The 20510-nt window shown below is 34.3% G+C and overlaps 1 protein-coding gene across 1 annotated transcript; it reads left to right on the top strand.

Annotated features, from left to right (window-relative positions):
• Positions 1 to 2384: 2384 nt before the first annotated feature.
• LOC132733533 (choline/ethanolamine kinase-like) lies at positions 2385 to 18268 on the top strand. The gene is given in 10 exon segments (XM_060720227.1): positions 2385 to 3067; positions 8981 to 9203; positions 9684 to 9817; positions 11172 to 11282; positions 11849 to 11907; positions 14207 to 14291; positions 16059 to 16167; positions 16585 to 16689; positions 16691 to 16774; positions 17123 to 18268. Coding segments are annotated over 10 exon segments (1263 nt in total). The 5' UTR covers positions 2385 to 2780; the 3' UTR covers positions 17189 to 18268.
• Positions 18269 to 20510: the final 2242 nt, after the last annotated feature.

Raw genomic sequence — 20510 nt, 5'->3', positions numbered from 1 at the left:
AAAAACGAGAACGGTGACCCCACTTTTTTTCGCTTAGAATGTTTCTGTTATTACATTCTAACTAAAAACATGCCAAGTTTAAAGAAATTCTATTTAACAGTTTTTATTTTGCCTATATGTCTATATGAAAACTCCCGAAAACGTCCTTAAACACAAGTCATTTTGACGTTACGTTTATTAGACGCAAAATTGTGCGTAACTTTATTGTATAACTGCAGTTTTCAATAAAAATATGTAATTGTAATTAAAATATGTAATTGTAATTAATATATGTAACTGTAATTAAAATAACTGCTGACGTCATAATCAATATGTATAAAAAGAACGCTTGTTTATTTGATTCAATCAAGACTAAAATCACATTGATAAAATGTCAAACTTCATTGCCAAAATAGTTATGATTATGTTTTAACATTGCGGTAAACAGGATATGAAAATTTTCATTCAAAATTCTAAAAAAAGAGCAGAGTAGATTTCTGTTTATAAAAATACAAAAATAACAAGTCGCCCATATTGTTCAAAAGGGAAAGGTTGACGGCTGTGATTATATATATCAGATAACATTTTGAATTATAGTTTTCAAATTGAAATTGCATTTTGGAAAGCGGTTTCTTTAAAGGCACATTTTGCCTCGGTATTTTTTTTTTCAATCTTTGAAAAGGGCACACATGTATTTTTAACATTTAAATAACGGTTTTAGAGCACGTGAGGTACTTTTCAACTGTTGAAGATTGGTGCTGTATGTAAATTATTTGTAATAATGGTATCAAAGTGTAAACAAAAGTATATAGTATTTTGACTTCCACACAATTACACTATTTTAAATCACTATAACCGAAAAAAAGGTAGCAGCTCAGATGATTGGCCAATGAATAACATTTGAAAACAAAATCGGGGCACCAAACATGATAAGCTTTTGAGACATAAAAATAAAACCATTTCTGGGGCATAATGGCCATTTCTGCTGTTCTATCAAATGATAGGATTTTAATCGGCAGCGCTAAAACTACATGTATGGTACACTACACTGAATAAGCGAAATTACGTCATGGCGCTTTTCAGTCACCATACAAAACAAATTTGAAGAGAATTACTGTTTAGAAAGGTCACTAACCGAATGAGGGCTTCCGTCTTTTTGTTACAATGCCATGGAAATGTACGCATTTAAATGTACGCAGATAATGGTTTGGTATAATCAATAACAACATATGTTTATTATACTTATACTCTTCTACTTGGTAAATCCAAGCACCTAAATATCAGGTGTGTCGCTGCCGGTAAGCAATTATAAGTGGTCGAGTGATGAAAATTTAAATAAATATTATTTTATTATGATACAATTTAAGTATGCCACAGAATTGCCTTGTAATTTATGAATTGATCGTATTTATCATGAAAACTGTATTGCTTTTAACAGTACTCTTGTTTGTTTTAGCATTCCTGAAATGACTGTACAAATAGAATTTGAAAGACCCTGGTTTGAAGGGAATACACAGATATTTTCAAAACTATATTTAAATCATTTTAGTGATAAATTTTTAGGTCTTTTTTTTTCAAAGTTTTTTTTATAAAAAAATATTTTGTTTATTTATTTATTTATTGATTGACTGATTTTATCTATTCATTTCATTGATTGATTGATTGTGATTGATTGATTATATGGAACTGTTGGTCGACATATGGTAATGCATACATAGTTAAGCATTACACATGTATTATTAAACTGGTGGCATTTTAAACTGTTGATCAAATGCCTCAAACCATTAATTGATTATGCACAAACATGTACACAGTACTCATACTATATTTACATGTAATATTTATTTAAGGGGTTAACGTTATAAATATATCAACTATGTCGGTCTTATTAGCCAGGTTTTGGTGCAATTTAGGATTGAATGGATAATATAATATTGGCAGATTGCTGAACTAGGTCACTATACATCTGCTGGCAGTTTTGACTGGCGAAGAGCGGTTTATACCGGATTTTGTTGAAAGAAAATATTATAACAATCCATTTCGCAGCGTCAGTTTTGTACAACAATCAAATGTTTCAAGGTTTTTCTTTCTCGTTGTTTATTATTATCATTATTTTTGTCAAAATAAAGCACATTGTTTGGAATATTTTTACGAAACAGGGTAGTAAAAATACATGTATATTTATTAGGCACTGAAATTATCACCCTATAAATGTCCTCAAACACTCACACGTGCGAATGAGTCATAGGCACAATAATTTCAAGAACTAGAAATTTCCGGATTTTATCGTTAATGGTTAACATTTGTACACTGTTTTCATCGGAATTTAAATGAACTGTTAACCATAAGTTATATTGTTCACTTGATGTTGTTATTGTTTATCATTCTATTTTTAGAAGTGACACTTTGATCTCCGTGTAATTCGGTTACTGATATAAATATATAGCATGTACATTAATTACTCAGTTGAATATCTCATCATATACTTGACACAAATGTAGATATAACAAAAGCTGATTGGTCGATTGTGTTGCGTATTTGACAACATACGGGGTTTTCCATATCCTCGGTAAATACAAAATATCGATTAGAATATTCATATATACAGTACGTACAGCGTCGCAGCTTCTAGTGTCATAAGATCGATACGTGTTGCGAAGATGTGACTTTGGTGTTTGACACTTGAGACATAAACACACACTGAATCATATTTACTATATACTGGAGATTACATAGGGACTTTGTACTTCATATAAGTGTTACTAATAATTACTGATAAATATATATAGATAATAGGAACGATGTTTCCTTCACGAAGATGGAAGCTTATCTCAATATTGTTGGTCAAGTTTGATAAAATAATGGTGATGCAAAAACGTTATCTGGTGTCCCCTAAATTGTTATCTGAAGTCAGTAAAATTCTAAAACGTCTGCTATTTACGAAGCCGAGGAGCGTAAAAACAACGCTGATGGATGACGATTCAATTTCTACAGAAACCCAGAGGCTGGGTTTTAACATGTGCCGAGATTCGATTGGTGGAGTGTGGTCTGAAATAAGCGAGGCCGATTTCCAGATCAAAAAGTTAAGGTATGTTTGATTTTGTTGTATTGTTAGGAAAAAAAATAAACATCCGTCAAGTATCCGATATGTTAACTTAATTGGCTAAGAATACAGTTCTATATAGCGTTTGGTCTTAAGTTCGAGCCTCTTGCCTTGACCGGTCTTTCGTCGGCTCAAATATAAACCCGGCGGGGAAGTTGATACATATAAGTGGAATTTTGGATCATTCGGTAAATCACTGACCACTGGTACATTTGACAGTAATACTTTAAAAAGCTATAGTTGATTACCTAGCTTAAAATAAATACAGACTTTACTCAAATTATACGGATCTATATACATCTATATCAAAGGTTTTACAGTGACACCTTCTATAAAGCTCCGTATGTCATCCTTTCGGGGGTTTTTTAACTTCTATTTTAAATCTACTTAATTAAGAGGAAGCGAATCGATTTACCTGACAACAATAGCTCTTTTAAGTCCACAGGTGCTATAGTTGCATCGATTTGACCTAAAATATGTTTTAATCTTGTTATACATGCAATATTATATCAATATATTTAAAATAAATCTGATATTTTTTTGTTATACACATGTATTGTTATATTTAACCTGACTATGTAACAAAAAATCCGATTAATTTTAATATATTGATATAAGTTAACAAGATTAAACATATTTTAGGTCAAATCAATGTGACTAGCATCATTACAAATACATGTTTAAAGGTGCATTTGGAACACCTAGCCGATTATACATAATTTCAAAATCCGAAGATTTTGACGGAACGGGCCGAAAAGTTGCTATTGAGGTGCGGAATGTAACTGAGTTGACGGGTTTATGCAAACTTGTAATGGATGGAGTACCTTTATATATGACGCCAGATATAAATAACTTTGTTGTCCACCTATGATTACATGTATCTATTGTCGTTCCCACCAAAAAGTCTTTAAAAATCAGGTCAGGTCATCAATAAGCCGAGATAACGCAATAAGCATGTATACATGTACAAGATATGGCGTGACGCGGAAGCGTAATCACACCACCGTGCTAATTTCGTCATTTATTTCGTCAATTGAGCAAATTTCATCATGTTTTAGTATCTCGTGACGCTCAAATATTTCTTTCCACATGTATATAGGCCTACATTATGTTACATATATTTTTATATTGGTTGCAGACGACAGTTCAGAAGAAATTAAATCGCGCGCCGCGCATGTAGCGTTACACTGGTGCACTGAAAGCGGTCGATATTACATACATGTTGCATAAACGTATAATTACATCCAGTTTAAACTGCATTAAGTTAATTTTCTTTAAAAAAAACAACAACAAAAATACTGAAGATATATATTTATTGATTAGAAATGTATTTGATTATGAAATGGCTAAAAATTTGAGTTTCGCAATTTCTTTGAACATGTTTAAGATCGTCAACAATAGCTTATTCATTCTTTCTGTATTTTGTGTCATGTAACCTTTCTATCTGGCTGCAAGTTATTCTTGCAGCGTCATTAAGTTCCAATTTGAGTTAAAACGGTTTCATCTCGTATATATGTACAAATACAAAACTTCAGGAGAGTTAACTGAACCCGACTTAAGGAGATTTAACAAAACCCGACTTCAGGGGAGTTAACTGAACCCCGACTTCAGAGGAGTTAACTGAACCCGACTTCAAGGAAGTTAACTGAACCCCGACTTCATGGAAGTTAACTGAACCCCGACTTCAGGGGAGTTAGCTGAACCCGACTTCAAGGGGGTTAACTGAACCCGACTTCATGGGAGTTAAATGAACCCCGACTTCAGAGGAGTTAACTGAACCCCGACTTCAGGGGAGTTAACTGAACCCGACTTCAGGGGAGTTAACTGAACCCGACTTCAAGGGAGTTAACTGAACCCGACTACAAGGGAGTTAACTGAACCCGACTACAAGGGTGTTAACTGAACCCGACTACAAGGGAGTTAACTGAACCGCGACTTCAGGGGAGTTAACTATACCCCGACTTCAGGGGAGTTAACTGAACCCCGACTTCAGGGGAGTTAACTGAACCCGACTTCAGGGGAGTTAACTGAACCCCGACTTCAAGGGGGTTAACTGAACCCGACTTCATGGGACTTAAATGAACCCCGACTTCAGGGGAGTTAACTAAACCCCGACTTCAGGGGAGTTAACTGAACCCGACTTCAAGGGGGTAAACTGAACCCGACTTCATGGGACTTAAATGAACCCCGACTTCAGGGGAGTTAACTGAACCCCTACTTCAGGGGAGTTAACTGAACCCGACTTCAAGGGGGTAAACTGAACCCGACTTCATGGGACTTTAATGAACCCCGACTTCAGGGGAATTAACTGAACCCAAACTTCAGGGGAGTTAACTGAACCCCGACTTCAGGGGATTTAACTGAACCCGACTTCAAGGGGGTAAACTGAACCCGACTTCATGGGACTTAAATGAACCCCGACTTCAGGGGAGTTAACTGAACCCCGACTTCAGGGGAGTTAACTGAACCCGATTTCAGGGGAGTTAATTGAACCCCGAGTTCAGGTAAGTTAACTTAGCCCGACTTCAGGGGAGTTAAAACCCAAACGTGATTTTTATTTTTAAACACATGAATGTGTCCAGATTAATCTTATATACAATCCTACAAATTTAACAATTTAGATTGCTCATAGTTTATAGATAGCTCATTGCCTTTTTTAGGGTCAGTCGGTTAAATGACCAGTATTGAGCTTACCCATAAGGACTTGTCTGGCCGATAACCAGAGACTGATTTGGCCCTTTGGTAGAAAGCTGCTCTCTTGACCCCTTTGATCAATGGGAACACATCGGCTATTGTCACTAATCCGGAGGCTGGCGGAAAGGCCCGTTTTGTAGCCAAAGGTCACGGTCATGGTGACTACCATAAAAACCGGATATGTATTAAAAGATGGTCCGCTGTAACTTAAAACTAATTGATTGCCATGTTTCTTATATTCATTTTAAATTGAAATCGCTTAATCGTTACAGTACATTGTTTTCTGCTAAAATATGTTCGTCATATGGCAACGGCTGCTTTTTAGTTGTTTTTCTTTCGTTCCTTTCGATATTCTTAAATTCGTTTCATAATTTCAATCATAGTTGACACATGTAACATTGGAATAAACAGTCTTTTATATTTTGATTGTTATCACATACTTTTTTCCGTCGATTTTGCGTACATTTGTAGCAATGATTATGGACCACGCAACAGTATTTCATTAGCTATACAAGAAAATCATTGATGCAAAGCATCAAAGGGCGACGCCAAAAGAATTTGATCCAGATTTGCACCTAAATACTTAACAAAAGATGTGTACTTTATAGCAGTACCATTACATGTGACCTGGAGGCTAGGGCCAGTTTAAGTTGAAACTTAAACCAAAGACGAATAGACTCTGTCTTGCCAAGATGCAAAGACAATTTATAGTCAATTAAGCAATCTTATAAGACTTATGCTATAAGAAAGAATTTCTTCAGATTTATTTATGAGACACAAGGATTCCTGAGTCATCAGCATATAATCACTGGCACGAGTATCGGACCTGGGAAGAAAAAATATGACCAGATGACCAGATTGATAAAAAAACTGTGTTTATAAAAACCAAAACAAAAAATGTAAATAATGATCCCCTTTAAAAATATACTATCAACTTGAAGTATATTTTTAAAGGGGGTCATTATTTACATTTTATTTTGGTTGTTGACACTTTTAAGATGAACACAGGTTTTTTTATCAATCTGGCCATATTTTTTCTTCCAAGGTCTGATACTCGTGCCTGTGCATTATAATAAAAGCTTATTGCTTAGGGTTGAAGACATGTAATTGACATATATTAGACATAAAAGAGGACCTAAAATGAACATCAGGGGGACAGCATAGGTACTCCCAGAGCAGTAGTAGAATGAGTACCAGCCACATCAACCAGCTACTATCAGAGATAAGACTTAAACCATGTAAGAATGTCATTATATATGGCAAATGCTTGAAGTTTCATGAAGAAGAAGAAAAACAACTTCTTCATCCCAGATGTGCAGTATAGTGTGTTCAACTGTATCAAATGCCCTTTGTAGATCTAAAAGTATCATGCAATACTGCCTTTGTCCATTTCAAATAATGCAATCTGTTAAATGAATCAAACATGTGTCAGTTGAAAAACCACTTCTAAACCCTGACTGAAACTGCCTGACCATGACTCGAACCCATGACTTTCAGAAGACCAACTGAGCTATCCGGCCTGCTACACATTTTCTCTTTAATAATGAAACAGTTCTAAACCACAACATATTTCCCCACTATATCGATTTGTGTTCGTGAATTTCTTATGTTACAGAGCATAGGAAATTGAACTCATGCTTATATGCAGTCACAGGATGAGAAAAACTTTGAGCTTGACCAGAACTCAAACCTGTGACCAACATAAGAAATTTTACGAAGGCTGATTTGTATTTTGCATCAAGGGCACCGGGCAAAAACATGAAAAATGCAACAAACAAACCACTTTGTGGTAGATTGTATTTTCATGTTTTCATCTGGCGCCCAGTTACTTTTTATACTATGTTGGTTTTCATGTGGCACAAATCACCCACTATAAATTTAGTGCACAAATTTATTCAAGGGCAAGTAACAATCTACTCTATGTACAGTCTGTTGTCGGGTTGATGCAGGAGACCTGGAGGTTGAGACCGGTGTCTCTTCATTACAAATAGATAAGACCGAAGCTGTTTTTTTCAAACTATGCACATGTTAGAAAAAAAATAGAATAACTATTCAGAATATGATTTTTTGAGACTTTATTAATTACATTGCTTGATCCAAGTTTAAGGACATTTTCAATCAATACATGTTTTATCATTTATAACTTTAAATGAAAGTCTCATCCCTTTAATAATAATGACATAACTGTATCTCTTTAAATGCAGAAAATATAAGTCTCAATATATCAATATACTACTGTCTAAGATATACATGTATGCACATAACATTAATAATTCCCAGTTTATATTAAATAAATATGAAATCCTAACATTAACATGCTTTTGATGACCTTACAACTGGTGAATTATATACAACAAAAATAGTATTATAAGTAATACCTAAGATAGACAGAAAAGAACAAATAATTTAGTAAACATGAGTTACTTCCCCTTAAAATAAAGAAAACCTGAAACCCAAAAGAACACCCTAAACAGCAAAATTATGAAATGCTGCAGGTTCAGTTTTATCAAGCCATGCAAATTAATGGTAATGTATTCATAAAAAATAGATGGCCATGTGTCAGCAGTAATTGCAGAAAATCGGATAGCTTTCAACATCCGGATACTGGTACACTTTGTAAAAACAACCATTCTGCGCAACAGATAAATGTAATAAGGATAAAATCAATAGGATAATCGTTTACAACAGTTCCATTACCTATCCTTATACTCAATTGCAGGTGAACTTTCTTCTTGTAGGAAAATTTTGAACATGTATAAATGAATGAATGAACTGATACGGCCTCAATCTAGACCACAACGATATTCGAAATCCGGGTTTTAGTATTGTCATTAAAACTAAAGGACAAGCTGTTAAACTTAACCTGAAATTTCGTGAAAATAATATCACAATGCACATGCTTTTTATAAAAAGTTATTAAATACAAATATAATAACACATTTGTTTACTTGATTTTTACGAATCAAAATAAAACTAATTAACACAACATGAAATTAACTGCTAATAATAACAGCTCCTTCCATTGGCAAAAATAAAAAGCGTTCCATAATAGACGACGCCGCTCACCGGCGTCGCCAATAAACATTTTATATCTGCTTACAGAGTGCCAAAGATGATAAATTTACTGCGAAAAAATAAAATTGTAGCTTTTTTCTTAAAATGCAACGCCTGTATGAGTATGAAATTCATATTTTTTTCTTTCAGTGGTGGCTTGACGAATTATCTTTATATATGTTCACTACCACCGGGTGTTCGAGCTCCGGATAATCAGCCCTCGAGTGTTCTTCTCCGTGTATATGGCGACATTGCAACGTCCAGCAATTTTGTCGTGCAGAACTCTGTGATATTTGCTCTGTTGTCCGAAAAGCAACTAGGCCCTAAACTTCACGGAATGAACCCTACTGCGAGAATTGAAGAACTTGTTCCGGTAAAATATGTGTTTGGTTTATTTTGTAGAATTTCTTTGAATTATTCTATATTAATCGAGTTTATATGCACAATCATATATATTGAACCAGAGTCGCTATTTAACTCAGTAAACTGCTAAGTCCTTGCAGTGAATTAATCAATCTATTTGACTGAATACGATCTAGCAGAACGTATTAAATATCAATGATTCCATACTGTATCATCTTAGATGATTAAATATTAAAGCCTCTTTAGTTTAGCCTGGTGATCTAGTGTTATTCGTACAAGAGGTTTTTATCGCTGTACCATGGCGTTTTTAGTCGTGTGCAAGTTACTTTTAATATTTCAAGTTTGTTTAGCCATGGTAGACTTTGGTGTATAGGAAAATTGTACATGAAAATTGTCATGTGCTTATTAGTCATAATTGCTGACTTGGTGTCGTTATATACATGTATATATTTATCGAGTGATTTGATGTAAACAAATTACTAAATTTCAGGCGAATTGTTTATCAACAAAAGATTTGCACGACCCGACCTTGTCCAAGATGATAGCGGAAAAATTGGCATTGTTTCATACCCTAGACATGCCCCTGTGTAAGGAGCCTAGATTCTTGAATGATACCATGGACAAGTACGTATATATGTATACGCAATTTCCATATTAGACGCTGTCCATCTATCAAGGTCAGTTTTGCTTAAAATAGGAAAATGGTTTCTATAGTTGTGGTTGCTGGATAGACCAATATTCAACAATACTTTAAATTCAAAAACGTTCTTTAAGAAAATGTTTTACATAAGTATCCCCCCTTCAAAGAAGAGAGGGGTATATTGCTTTGCATTTGTCTGTCGGTCGGTTCATCAGTCCTGGTCGGTTCATCAGTCCTTCGGTCCGTAGACCAAATGGTTTCCGATCATTAACTGGGAACTTCAAACTTGGTATGGTGATTGTTCATGACAAGCATATGACCCCTATTGAGTTTGTAGTCAAGAGGTCAAAGGTCAAGGTCACATTGACCTTGAAGGTAAAAACGGTTTCCAATCAATTAATTGACAACCCATGGGCGGTTTGCCTTCAAACTTCATAGATGCATTATACTTGACCAGTAGATGGCCCTTATTGATTTTGGGGTCAATGGGTCAAAGTCAAGGTCAAATTGATCTTGTAGGAAAAATCGGTCTCCGATCAATAACTTAACAAGCTACTGGCTGTTGGCCCTCAAACTTTGTAGATGCATTTGTCATGGTCAGAAGATGGTCCCTATTGATTTAGTGTCAAAGGTCAAGGTCGCATTGACCTTGTATGTCAAAACGGTTTTCTATCAATAACTGGACAACCCATGGACCCTTGAACCTTCAAGCTTTACAGATGCATTGCTTTTGGTCAGAAGATAACCTCAATGGATTTTTGGGGTTAAGGGGTCAGAGGTCAAGATCATATTGACCTTATATGTAAAAACGCTTTCTGATCAATATCCCAACAACTCATGGGCCCTTTACCTTCAAACTTCACAGGTGCATTGGTCTTGGCCAGTAGATAACCCCTATTGATTTAAGGGTAAAAGGTCAATGTCATATCTACCTTGTATGTAAGGACTGTGTTTGACCAATAACTTAACAACTCAAGTTACCTTGGTTGATATTTTTTATTAAACTAAAAATGCTTTTGGTATACACATTTCAATGTTTTATGTAATATAATAACTTGGCTGTCATTAATGATGCCTACATGATTCATAAAATTTATGCATATGTTCTCTCTTTGTGATAACTTTGTCATAAAATTGCTGCATACAACCTTTGTGGTCACAATTACCTAGTGACTAGTCATGACCAGTAGATAAACCTTATTGATTGTTCGGTCACTAGGTCAAAAGTCAGTCATAATAACCTGATCACATGACTAATTGGCTGCCGATAGAGGGCATATATGTTTTACAAACATATCTTGTTATTACTTAAATAGTTTTCTTCTTCTATATTTACAGATGGTTAAAAGAAACAAAAGGAATTTTAATGAGTGTGCATTCAGATCAGGACGAACATTACATGCGCATATTTAGGGACTTTAATTTAGAGCAAGAATTGCAGACGTTAAAGTAAGACTTTGTCTTAACCTGTATTTATTTTACACAATCTCATTATTTTCTAGTTGTAAACCTCTTTTCCGAACCCGAAATTTTCTTATGTAAATTTATATTGGAAATCTGTATTAAAGCGGCTCCAATGAGGCCCAAAGCGTAAAAACTTTTAATTTGATGTTATTTACAAAAGATCAGCTGGTTCACTTAAAACAGAAAGATATGCAAAAGACGATTAAAAATACTAAGAATAACTTGAAAATCATATCATATGTTATTGTTAGTCCCATCTTAGTGAAAAGCGTTGCAACGCTTTTTAATTTTGGGTCATTTTTCATCACAATTATATTATTTTTCTGGAAAAACTGAGCGGACGAATGACCGGAAAAACTTTCACACAAGTTAGAGGGGTCAATCTTCTTCAAATGGAACATAAATCTCGAAAAATTATTTCCAATCCCGTCATGTCAAAAAATCTCAATGGAGTCCCTTTAACAGACATGTCTAAGCACAAAGTGACCTTAAGAATCATATATTTTAGAAGGTTTTTGTTGTAGCTTTTAACCAGATTGTTTTTCTTCTAGAGAAATCCTGTCGAGAGTGGAATCTCCCGTTGTGTTCTCACATAACGATCTCCAAGAAGGTAAAGCAATATTGTATTTTAAACAATGTTACTTTATAAACTCGTAAATATTCGGTAAATTCCGTTCATTTCCGTGTATAATAAAATTATGTAATACTCCTTGACAATAGATATCTTGGGTGAATAAATAAATATTCGTAACGGAAAATAACAAAGCTAACTTAAATTCATACCAATTATCATTGGTATGTGGTAATTATAAATAATACATACGTAAATTCAAAATACATTTTCTTTCTTCGTCTCATTGGGTGATATGTGCACCGATTAATCGAATACCCATGGACGAGTATGTAGGAAATTTGATTCCGATTCTTGCAATTTAAACATATTTGGTAATTGGTTCTGCAGTTTATTGACATAGTTATATACGCTCCATCTCAGGTTTTAAGGTATAAGCAGCATAACGGTTGTTTTGTTGCAGAGTTACTTGTACTTCCTACTTGTGAGGAAAGTCGCCATATGACCTTGAAATTGTTGGTAAGTCCATATACCGAAACAGAATGAAGGTATATCATAGCTTAGGGTTATAGTATGTTTAATTTTCACCTTTCCAAGTGTTAAAAGCCATGTAATATGTCTGTCTTTGTATAAAGTTAAGCTAATGATGAAGTTTACATTTATTTCCTTGTTGACGCTTGTTAACTGGTAACTAGTCAATGCTTGTTAATAGTCAATAAGTCAACGCTTGTTAACTAGCAACTAGTCAGTGCTTGTAAATTGTCAATAAGTCAATGCTTGTTAACAAGCAACTAGTCAGTGCTTGTAAATTATCAATAAGTCAATGCTTGTTAACAAGCAACTAGTCAGTGCTTGTAAATAGTCAATAAGTCAATGCTTGTTAACACGCAACTAGTCAGTGCTTGTAAATTGTCAACTAGTCTATGCTTGATAACTAGCAACTAGTCAGTGCTTGTAAATTGTCAATAAGTCAATGCCAGTTGTTGGTATAAGAATTTGGCAACTTATCAGTGTTTGTAACCTAGCAATTAACCAATGCTTGTTAATTAGCAAATACTCAACGCTTATAAACTGGCAACTGGTTAACGCTTCTTTACTGACAACTAGTCAGTGCTTGTTAACAAGCAACTAGTCAACGCATGTTAAGTGGCAACCATCCATTTCTTGTTTATTTGCTTGCTTACTGACAACTAAATTGAAGCTTGATGACTGGCAGATAGTTATGTTTGTTTACTGGAAACTAGTCAATTTTTGCTAACTGACAACAAGCCATCGCTTGTTAACTGACACTTAGTTAAAACTTGTATACTGACAACTTACCAAGGCTTGTTTACTGGAAAATATTCAAGTTGTTAACAGGTAACTAGATAATGCTTGTTAACTGTAACTAGCCAATGCTTGTTAACTGGCAACTTGTCATTGTTGGTCAAAGAATAGATTTGTATTCAATACGATTCATGATTAATCAACATATATTAAAACAATACAAAAGAGAACAGTCCGTATAGATCCCACGTGACCAATAAGAAATAAAATCGTTTGGAAGTCTCAAGACGAGCCCTGCTAGTTTGTGCAATTCATAGCAGAAATGAAAATGCAATATCTCTTAACTTCCCAAGCCACAGCTATAGTTTTTGTTTTAATTTTCATCACTACAAGTGTTGAAATCGATAATCTCGAACGTCTGGGAATATACGTGTACGACGCTGCAATTGAAAATACAAGATTTTACAGACAGTCGCCACACAGCTCCATTGCAGCTCATGAAACCTGCTTTTTGAGCATGCCATTTTTTTTTAAGCTTAATCCTTAAATAGCAGTAGACACACAAATTTTATATGTGAAAATTGCAATATCAATATAATTTTAACAATTCTTAAAACAAGAAATCAGTAACTCAATAATATACATTGTAATACAAGACAAGGGTAATTCCATATAGCAATGCGATATCGTATCTCGCGCATGCGCGTTTTGTGAAAGACAAAATAAATTAGAGGCGTTATCTAACAGAAACAACTTAGACTTTATCTAATTCATATGATACATGATACACAAATATATTGAATATATAAATTTAAATGAAATAGAAAAAAATTTGAAATATGACCAAGTTTTAATTTTGTAAAAATATTTTGTGGTTATTTTGAGCCTGGTATCGTCTTATTACAATCGCAACTTTTCGGCTCTTTCCGTCAGTCTTCGGATAAGGACTAATAGTCGAGTAAATTCCGATTGGTCTTTATTATTGTTCATATTTTAGCTTATAGACTATTATGCAAATTTATATTTTATATCTCATCTAAAACATATCAAAATGAAATGTTTTCTTTTCCAGGAAATATTTTGTATAACAGAAACTGCCCGGATAGGGAGAAATGTTTGACCGTCATAGACTGGGAATATTGTAGCTATAACTATAGGTAATTTTTTATAGAACACACAATAGATATTGCCATTAAAGGCCCATTTCATTAAAGGCCCATTTTGTCCATTACAGGCCAATTTTGCCCTATAAATCTTTTTAATTCTTGTTTCTCAAAAACTTTTCATATTTGGTGTCCTTTTAACGTGTCCAAATAATTACCCCTTGGCAAGTTACTTGTATCATAGTTTGCTTTCGGTGCCAGGGCTCTCGTTCGCATTTTGAGACTGGGGCCAGAGTCCATGCAGGTGGGGGAGGGGAATTTCCCATGATTTTCAAAAAAAATTCATTCAAGGGGGAATTTCATTAGAAGAAAAATAATTCATTAAAAACAAGTGAAAACAAGATACAGTTAACAAATTTATCAACAATAAGCTGCAGTCATGAAATATTTGGTTCCTATGAAATTTGATACATCTTTATATTTTCTATAAAAATTCAACTTAAAACATGATCCCTGATCCATGGCAGTCAGATAATATTTTTGAGGGGGATTTTTTTTTTTTTTGCTTTTAGGGGGGAAAACACACTATTTTAATGGGGGAATAGGGCAATATTCGGCCCCAAATTTTACTAAACGAGAGCCCTGGGTGCATTATGTAACCACACATATAGTGGTTTAGTATTTTGTATGGAAGTCAAAGCAAACGCTGATTTTTATTTTCCAACGATTGGATGTTATAGACAAATTTGGCTGTACTTAATTTCTATAACTTCATTTTTATATACATACAAAGGAAAACAGCGAAAAGTTAATCAAAGAATTTCTCCTAATTTCATCTTTTATTTCGTTTTCAAGATATCTACTGTAAAGTTTGTGAACGTTTATTTAAAACAATAAAGAATATCTTTCTATATTTTATGTTGGGATGTTTTGTTAAATTTGTTTGTATGCCTTTCATGAATATTGTCGAACTATTCCTAAAAGGCGGGCGTTTGATAAATGTTTCATTATATCAGGTATTTTCATGGATACAAGTTTTCAGAGATTTTCAGAAAATTAGTTTTTTATACTGATGAAAGCACTCTTTTACTATAAAAAACAAATTAAAATAATGCTGAATTAAGGGTTTTCAGGTTTTTAGAATTTTTGAACTTGCACCATGTAGTATTTTGCTTATTGTACCATACACTTGCAAAATTGTATTACGTAGATGTATAAACATTTTTTCTTGCACCTCTAGTTACTTTTTACTGCAATGATTATCATATGAGCTTGGGGCGGGACCGCAGAATTGTGGCGCATATTTTCCATCCTGTTTTGTTTGCAAAATTTAGATTAATCACTTTCGAGTCCGCTTCCTGCAACCAACCAGTACTGGTGTCGTATGAAGAAACATGGTTGTGACCCGAGGATTGGGCTCGAACTCTTGATCTCTGTGTTGAGAGGCAGTTTGATCGTGTACCGGCTTAACGTATTGTTTGTCCGACCTTTGAATATATTTTCATATTATCCAAGTGGGTGGTCTTTAAAAATATAACCTCAATTTAAATTAATATACATGTATATGCTAGTTTAAAAAAAGGTCAAATTTACGGTTTTTGGAAAAAAGATAATACCGTCAGATATGGCCAATTTGAAAACTAACAGATTGTTTTAATTGATATATTCTTTGAGGCCGTACTATCGGATAATACGAAACGTTATTTAGATTTAGGAGAAACGTTGTTAAACGGAAATATGCGCCGCAATCTGCAGTACCGTTCCCGGGTTCTGATCACATGTATATAATAATTGATATTTGAAATACTCTTGTCTTTTCAGAGGTTATGATTTTGGGAATCACTTTATGGAATGGTGTTATAACTACAATGTAACAGAGTACCCTTACTTTAGTTATACCGAACATTTTTATCCAACTAGGGAACAACAGGTGAATATATAGCATTATGTTTTAGGAATAAAGCGTGCTCCCTGAGAACGTGGGTGTGAACCCCCATCAAAGCATCTGAGGTATAAAAATGTGTACAAAAATCAAGTTTCATGTGATTTTAACAAATAAATGGGCGTGTAAACTTTATGATTTATTTGTAAGCAGATATGAAGAACTTCGGAGACAACCCAGCTAACTTGCGATGATTATTTTTGCAGCATCTGTCGAATTCCACAACAACCAAAAGTTAAATTGTTTCGCCCAAAACAACGGGCATATTATACAAATGTACTTATTTCCTTTGCCAGCTTGTCTGTGTGTAGGAGAATACAACTGTATGTTGAAAATATGGACATCTTTTTCCCATTTTTGTTGCTATGGTAACATCTATATTAAGTAAGTTATTTTACATTTCAGTACGAATTTTTCAAGGCCTATTTGAAAGCGTCACACTGTGATGCAGACGATGTTACGCTTCATAAAATGTACATAGAGGCCAATACCTTTGCCCTTGCGTCTCACTTCCTTTGCCCTTGCGTCTCACTTCCTGTGGGGCCTTTGGTCAATTCTACAAAATGAAATGTCGACAATACAGTTCGGATTTTTGGTGAGTTAAAAATACATGTGTTTTCATTAAAAACTAAAATGCTCGCAGTAACTTGTATAAGGATGGAATTTTTATTCAGGGTGCGTGGTATGGTGGTGCTTTTGTGCCTTACTCTTCACGCCGAGTTTGCCGGTTCGAACCCAAAAGGTATTACATCAATGTGTCCTAAAATGATACCAGTTCTTTATACTATTCTGATGGGGTGCAACAAAACTTCAAGTTTTTATTACAATCGAATATTTTCAACAATTTGCCAGTTCCATAGTATTTTTGAACGTATTTTTGTTCTCTAATTTTCTTTTAACTGTCAAAATATTTATTCGAGTGATGTTGTTTTTTCCGTTGCAGGAATATGCGGAAAGCAGATTGGCTGGATATTTTGCAATGAAAAAGAAATTGGGCTATTTGACGTAAAACGTAAAAAGAAACTGTGATATAGTTTTACACATTATATACACAATGTAAGATATGTAAATAGTAAAAGAAAGTCTACGTAACTAGAGCTATGTACATTACAAACTTCACAGCCAAGTTTGTTTTATTTTTGTATATGAATTAAATTTTCTTTGCTTTACATGACATAAACTTCCTGTTGAATATTTCACTTACTTCCGGTGTGATATCATTCTAACTTCCGGTTGGCTTCAATATACAGAGATTTTTACGGTGTTTACAGCTATCCTGCATGGGCCAACAGTGAACTTTAAGGTTGTCCGTTGAAGTTAAAAGAATGTGTTAATAGTGGTTTTTTTTATGAAACTTCATTGTATACATGCATATTTTTATATGATTTTATTGTTTTCCAATCATGTGTTCAGTTTTAATCTAATCCAGTATACATGTACGCATTTGAATCGCGATATTTCTTAACTTGCCATGACTTGAATTCGTATACATAATTTCATATTTCATTTTATAATAACGTTTCGTTTTAACTTTGAGACGGAAAGTCAATGTTTTATGTAGAACTTGCCTTTTCGATATACAGCTAGTAATTGTTTAGCATTAAAATTTCCTCTTTTAGTTAGTTATAGAATCGGTTTTATATATACTGCAAAAGGATCAAGGTAAAAAACTTGATATTGATCAGTATATTTAGTTTTTTTTAGAACACATGAATTAATCAGTACACTTGTTGAGACCAAAGAATAACGTATTATCAGCATTGTTTTTAGTTTGTTTTTACTTTTGCCAAAACAAATTCATATTTTTGTTGTGTTCCTCCCATTATTATGTACATTTATATATATCTTATTTATGCATGATTATTTATAAATATGTTCGATCCTTATTCTTCCCAGAAAAGTGATCGGTGACATGCGTGCAATTAAGTATATGGTCAATTTTGTGTAAAAAATATGATACTAGTATGCTAACTGATGTACAAATAAGTTCGCTTGAAAATGTTTATTATGAAAAATGCATTGTTCTTTCTTTATTGCTTTATACATGTTTTAGGTGAAGTTTTAAATAAAAAATGTATATTTGATAATATTAGATGTGTTGTTATTATCTGAAGCCAAACAGAACAAAAAAAGCAAACCAGCGTTTATACGGGACAGTTAATCTGTCAAAGGCCTTTTAATGGAAATGAAATAGTGTACGAATTCTTTGTTTGATTAAAATGGAAATTAATGCAATAGTGGTTTTGTCGATAGCTTAACCTGATCACGGCTGTAAGCCACCCCATCGTTTCTGGATATTCCAGAGCAGAGGTACAGTGCAAATGACCGTAGAAAGGATTTCATTATCTATAACAGCGAAAATTACCTTCACCATATGTGATTCGAACCCGGGTCGCTCATTAAGAAAATAAATGTGAATGTGTGCCATATATGATAAAAACTAGAACTGTGTCCAAAGGACACAGATGCCCCCACTGACAACATATATATGGTATATAGTGAAACTAGAAATGTGTCCGTAGGACACGGATGCCCCCAAATGCCACTGTTCTGTCAATCTTATGACTCTAGGTCAAATATTTTTTGGACTACATGTGCCACAAGTTGAAAACTAAAAATCAACAAAGGGCCATAATTCTGTTAAATTTGGTCGCAGCAAAAATTCCTTCCTTTACTACCATCTACACATTAAGGTTGTTCATCCCTGGAAGTTTAAGCAAAATCTGCCACCCTGTTTAAGAGGAGTTGCGTTCACAAAATTTCTACATAGTATATAGTGAAAAAATCAACAAAGGGCCATAATTCTGTTAAATTTGGTCGCAGCGAAACTTCCTTCCTTTACTACCATCTACACATTAAGGTTGTTCATCCCTGGAAGTTTAAGCAAAATCTGCCATCCGGTTTAAGAGGAGTTGCGTTCACAAGATTTCGGGACGTATGGACAGACGGACAAGTGCAACGCTATATGCTCCCACTTTGTGGGGGCATAAAAATCAACAAAGGGCCATAATTCTGTTAAATTTGGTCGCAGCAAAAATTCCTTCCTTTACTTCTATCTACACATTAAGGTTGTTCATCCCTGGAAGTTTAAGCAAAACTTCCATCCGGTTTAAGAGGAGTTGCGTTCACAAGATTTCGGGACGTACGGACGGATGGACGGACAAGTGCAACGCTATATGCTCCCCCACTTTGTGGAGGCATAAAAATCAACATAGTAGAGTGAAGATTACATTACCGCCAACTGTTTTTTTTTTGGATGTTTTTTTTTTTTCTAAAAAATATCTATTTCTATTCATTAAACGTTAACGAAGCAGTCATAGTTTGTATTACATCTACAACAGCTTTACATAGAGGGTTACTTGCACAAAAATGACGTTTGAATCGTTTTAATGCAGATTTCAACACATTTTGGTCTGTATTTCGGCAGTGACCGGTCAACCCACCTAACCGTCTTTCCTAGAAAACTAATTCGCAATTACCAATTTCTACACTTGTGACTGACTACTTCCACATGATTCAGGGGTGTATGCAATCACTGGGAGATACCTAAAAACCAAAAGATTCAGTAAACCGGTCTTTCATTACGGCGAAATTTGAACTGTTTTATTGGGTTTTACGTCACACCGGCACAATATAGGTCATATGACGACGTTCCATCTTTTCTGGTGGAGGAAGACCTCAACTGCTCTTCCGTACATTATTTCAGGTACGAACGGGCACCGGTGTAGAACCACCGAAGTTCCGTAATCTAACTCTCGAATGATAAGCAGGTGTTAAAACCATTTATCTCCATGCAGAAAAAAAACACACACACAATAAAACATGTTTTCTTTTAAGAGTTTATTCTCATTAATACAAAATTAAAATGACAATGTACATAAAATTATAAAAAGAATTATACAAAAACATATGAACACAATTGAGTTAACCACATACTTTTATTAAAGTCCGAGAGTTAACATAGAGAAATATATAACACTTAAAATGATAATAGTGGGTATTTTCTCTTCAGTATGAGTGTGCAGAGAAAAAGAGGGTTTCAGTATTTTATTTATTCGTGTTTCTCGTCAAACAAACATTGTCAAGGTCATAGGTCATGTAGCAACTGTCCAGTTTTACTAACTGGGTCTCTAAATGAATACGAGAACTTGAGTCACAGTCACAAGCGCAAAACTGAGTAGGACCATCAACACCTTGAGCTAGCCTTTCGCACTTTCATGGGAACAGCTAAAACACAAAAACACTGTTTCGTTTGTCGGGGTTTTTTTGGGGGTTTTTTTGTTGTTGTTTTATATCATTTTTTTCTGGATTGGGTTTAACCACAACCAACA

Source organism: Ruditapes philippinarum, unplaced genomic scaffold (assembly GCF_026571515.1).
Source record: "Ruditapes philippinarum isolate M1 unplaced genomic scaffold, ASM2657151v2 ctg998_1_1_1_1, whole genome shotgun sequence".
In the NCBI taxonomy this organism is placed as follows: domain Eukaryota; kingdom Metazoa; phylum Mollusca; class Bivalvia; order Venerida; family Veneridae; genus Ruditapes; species Ruditapes philippinarum.
The sequence above is the reverse complement of the archived record's forward strand: the minus strand, read 5'-3'. Positions and strand labels throughout refer to the sequence as shown.